The sequence below is a fragment of the Galeopterus variegatus genome, unplaced genomic scaffold, assembly GCF_000696425.1.
Source record: "Galeopterus variegatus unplaced genomic scaffold, G_variegatus-3.0.2 Scaffold115, whole genome shotgun sequence".
NCBI lineage: Eukaryota > Metazoa > Chordata > Mammalia > Dermoptera > Cynocephalidae > Galeopterus > Galeopterus variegatus.
The window spans coordinates 372,603-376,483 of NW_007726226.1; the positions used below are offsets into that span (position 1 = coordinate 372,603).

At 43.9% G+C, this 3,881-nt stretch overlaps 1 protein-coding gene across 1 annotated transcript in view; it reads left to right on the top strand.

Moving 5' to 3' along the window:
* The window catches only part of ATP10B (ATPase, class V, type 10B), a 111,275-nt gene extending 108,737 nt beyond the window's left edge, over positions 1-2,538 (top strand). The window contains exon 21 of the mRNA XM_008587192.1: positions 2,082-2,538. Coding sequence (XP_008585414.1) covers positions 2,082-2,538 — 457 coding nt within the window. The remainder of the gene's footprint in view (positions 1-2,081) is intronic.
* The last annotated feature ends 1,343 nt before the right edge of the window (positions 2,539-3,881 follow it).

The window sequence follows — 3,881 nt, forward strand, 5'->3', positions numbered from 1 at the left end:
CTTTGTCATTCTAAGCTGTAGTCAACAGGCAACTGTAACATTGTATAGAATTTTTTGATCCCGAAATTAGGCAGAGAGCCATCAACAGGCCTTGCTTCTTGCTTAATCTACTTTGGTCTCCATTTTCTCTTTCAAAGCCACCTCAAAACCTTGACCTTGATGCAGGGTTGGAGGATGAAAATACCAAGATGAAGAATACCATTGCAGTTGGTGAACTCCATCAATATTGGTTTAGTTCTGAGTATTTGCTGTGTTCAGGCTTCCCTGCTCAGCCCCTTCTGGTCCCTATAGCCTCTCCCCCCACTCCCTGCTTCAAATTTTGGGCTCCACACCCCCATGCTGCTTGTACCTCCCTACAGGCCCCAGGCCCTCTCACCTCTTTGCCTTTGCTCATGCTGTTCCTTCTATTTGGAATGCCCTTCCCATGGCCAAGCCTCCTCATCTTTGACATCATGGCAAGTGTGACCAATTCTAGAAGTTCTGTGGCTTCCCCTGCCTTCTTCAGGCTGAAAAAGGTTTCTCTGTAATATGTCCCCATCAGCTGGGTGTATCTCTGTCACTATCTTTTTCTCATTAATTATAAATTATCTGTCTGTCTGTCTCTGTCTGATCATCAGCTCCTAGAGAGAAGGTGTCCTCCTTATCTTTATTTAACCATCAACTAGCACAGTTCCTGTCACGCAGGCTGCTCTCAGAGATGAATAAGCGATGGGCGCTGGAGGAACAGAAAGATGAGTAAAACAGGACCTGGCTTTTAAGAGGTCTGCCACCCAGTGGGTGACCTGGACATAAGTCTGACCATAACATGGGCAAAAGTGACTAGCATCAATAAAGGGCCCTGAGAGTACAGAGTGGGAAGCAATTAAGAACAAGCACAAGCCTCGGGGGACATATTTCCCACCACTGCCCCTTCTTCAGCCCAGCCCCTGGGGAGGGACCATGAGGATCATGACCTCATTGGAAAGGGGCATCAAATCTGTGGGTTAAATCTTTTTGTCCCAACTTTTGAGGTCAAACATGGCTGTGATCACCACCGAGCTCATCTATTCTGTATTTTATTTGGGGTATGGAAAGAGAAATTTACGATCCCCGTGTTCTTTATCTGTGCCTTGACTAGAAAATATACTTGGAACCAGAGTCTACAAGGCTGAAGCAGCAGTTTGACATGAATCCTGGAAAAGCAGGCATAGACTATTGTCACATGTGTTCTGAAAAGACAAGCACTCTGCCTTACTGCTTGTAAAACAGATGAGGGACAAGTCAGGAAAAAGTCAGCAAATATTTACTTGCTAGTTACCATAAGGCATAAGTTAAGTCTTTGCTTATTCTGTATTACAATAAAGTTGAACTTCTGTTTAATTCTGTTTACTAAGAAAGGTAAAGAGATTTCCTCTGATAGTGAAAGGATTATTTTAATAGTTCTAAGGACTGCTGACCTATAACCTTGGAACGAATTGTTGTGTATAGAAATCCACGTGATGGAATGTTTGCTATAGAAAACTGTATCTGTTCACTTGAAATTGTAAGCTGTATTTATCATAACGGAGACTGATTTTACTCATCAGGCTTGTGATAATCAGCCCACACTAACCATGTCCTCACTAACCTAGGTCTAATTAATTCACCAGTATAAAAGGACAGTACAAATTGTCTTAAACTAGAAACACAGATTCAGGTAAATTATTTTACAAATTAAACAAAAGTAACTAACATACTGACCTTAAAACCCAGTGCAGCTCTTAATTAGCTACGGTTTCCTCATCTGTATACAGAGTACAAAAGTACTAACCACGTGGGATTGTTGGGAGCATTAAAGGAGTTAGTAACATGTAGAGCACTTGGAATTGTCATGGTACATAATAAACGTTAGCTACTATATTTTGTTGTTGCTGCTACTGCTGCTGCCATTGTCATCAGGCTTCCCAATACCAGGGGTGCTCAGGCATGGATTTGATAACCATCAGTCAGGAGTACATTAAAACGATCTTGCCCTGGGTAGAGAGTTAGATTCTAAGATCCCTTTCAATGCTGAAGTAAACAAAAATCGGGGGAAAAATCTTTATTCTATTATTTCCCACCAGGTACTTTTTCCTGTCTCTACAAGGGACCTGTGGGAAGTCTCTGATCTCAAAAGCTCAGAAAATTGACCAACTACCCACAGACAAAAGAGACCTGGAAATCCAGAGTTGGAGAAGCAGACAGAGGCCTGCCCCCATCCCCGGAGTGACTCAACCTACCCACCAACCAGTGCCATCTATCCCAAAACAGGACATCAGAGCCAGCACCCCAAAGAGCTCTGGCCCTCCCAAGCAGAAGCAGATTGAGGACTGGGTGCTCCATGGACAGAGATGTAGCAGAGAGCACATGAGAGATGATCCATGCTTGGGGGACTCCTCAGCCAAACTCTCATCTGGGGAGCACCTTCTGGGGCCTCATGGGACAATGGCTCCTGAAGCCTACTCAGGTGGACAGACCATTGTGTCTCGGCACTTAAGCAGGGGCAATCATCGCCGATCCCAGAGTTCACTGACCGTATGAGGGGGCTGCAGAAATCTGCATAAACTCAGAAGAGGCCACCTGATCACTGGCCCAAGTAATCTATGACCCTTCCTCTTCATAGAGGAAAGAATGTGCCAGTCTTATTCTTTTCTCCCCACCTGGCTTGACTTCCTTAAAGGAAGTGCTGGCCCACAGGGGTTGACAAAAAGGACTGGAAAATCAGTCGACCTCTAGTTTTCTCCTGCTGCCAGGCAGCACATCTTGAAAATAATAGTTTTTATAAGGAGGCTATGTTTCTGTTGCATTGAGTTCTCAAATTTTTTAGCCCAAAGACATTCTTCTGACCTTCTAGATAAGTACAACCTACAACCCAATGCACTGGGCCATAGGTTTCCAAGATTCCAAGAAGTGTATCCACTCACGCAGTATCTCAGGATATGGAAGTTTTGGGGCTTGTCAAACCACCACCTCACACCTCAAGGCCAAGAGCTAAAGTTTCAGAAGAGGCCCATGCACAAGGGCTTCATCTCAAGTGTATTGCAGCGATGACCAAGTCAGGGTTAACATCCTTCCCTTCACAGAGAGTTGGGTCTGCTTTTTGTCTCTAAGCCAAAGACAAACCACATCTAAAGATGAAAACTCATTCTGAACTCAGTGCCACAGACTCTTCTGAGGGTTGTAGGGTCACCACTAGTGTAAGAGGCACCTGCTCTCTTCGGGCATGCTAAAGAGACCCCTGTCTTAGCTAATGGACCATATGCCCCATCGTCTGGGAAATCTGCCAAGAGGACCTAGGCAGTACTCTTTTTTTTTAAGCTATTCATTTTATTTATTCTTAAATAAAACTGCCTATCCTCATTCAGCTCTCATAACAGGAAAACTCTAAGATCAGGCGATCTTAGCACATCTCCACACAGAATAGACCCATATGACAGAGCAGCTCTGAGCCCAAACCATGACATCTTAAAGGGTAGGGCTAGAGTTAACCCCACTTGTTCAGCTTCTCCCAGAATACCACCAGCTGGAAGACACTGGCACATGCTTCAGTTAAATTAAGGAGAATTAGAGGAAGTTTCACTTCACAGAGAAAAAAAGAATTACATAGACTTCTTATCCCTAGAGGTCATAAATGTCAAAAATCTAAAAGAGCTCAAAATAGTGTTTAAATAAAAGAATGGATGATAGAATTCTAACAGGCTGTCAAGGGAAGCTAGGTCTACTGTGGACAGTGACGGTTTATCCCTAGACTTTTAAGAGAAGTGAGGGAGGGTTACTGAGCCCTCCCTCCTTAAGCTGGTGCCTGTATATTAGGCAAAAAGTACAAGGATGGATACATCAAGTATGGCAAGTTTTTGAGCCTAAGAGTCATAGCCACCAGCCAT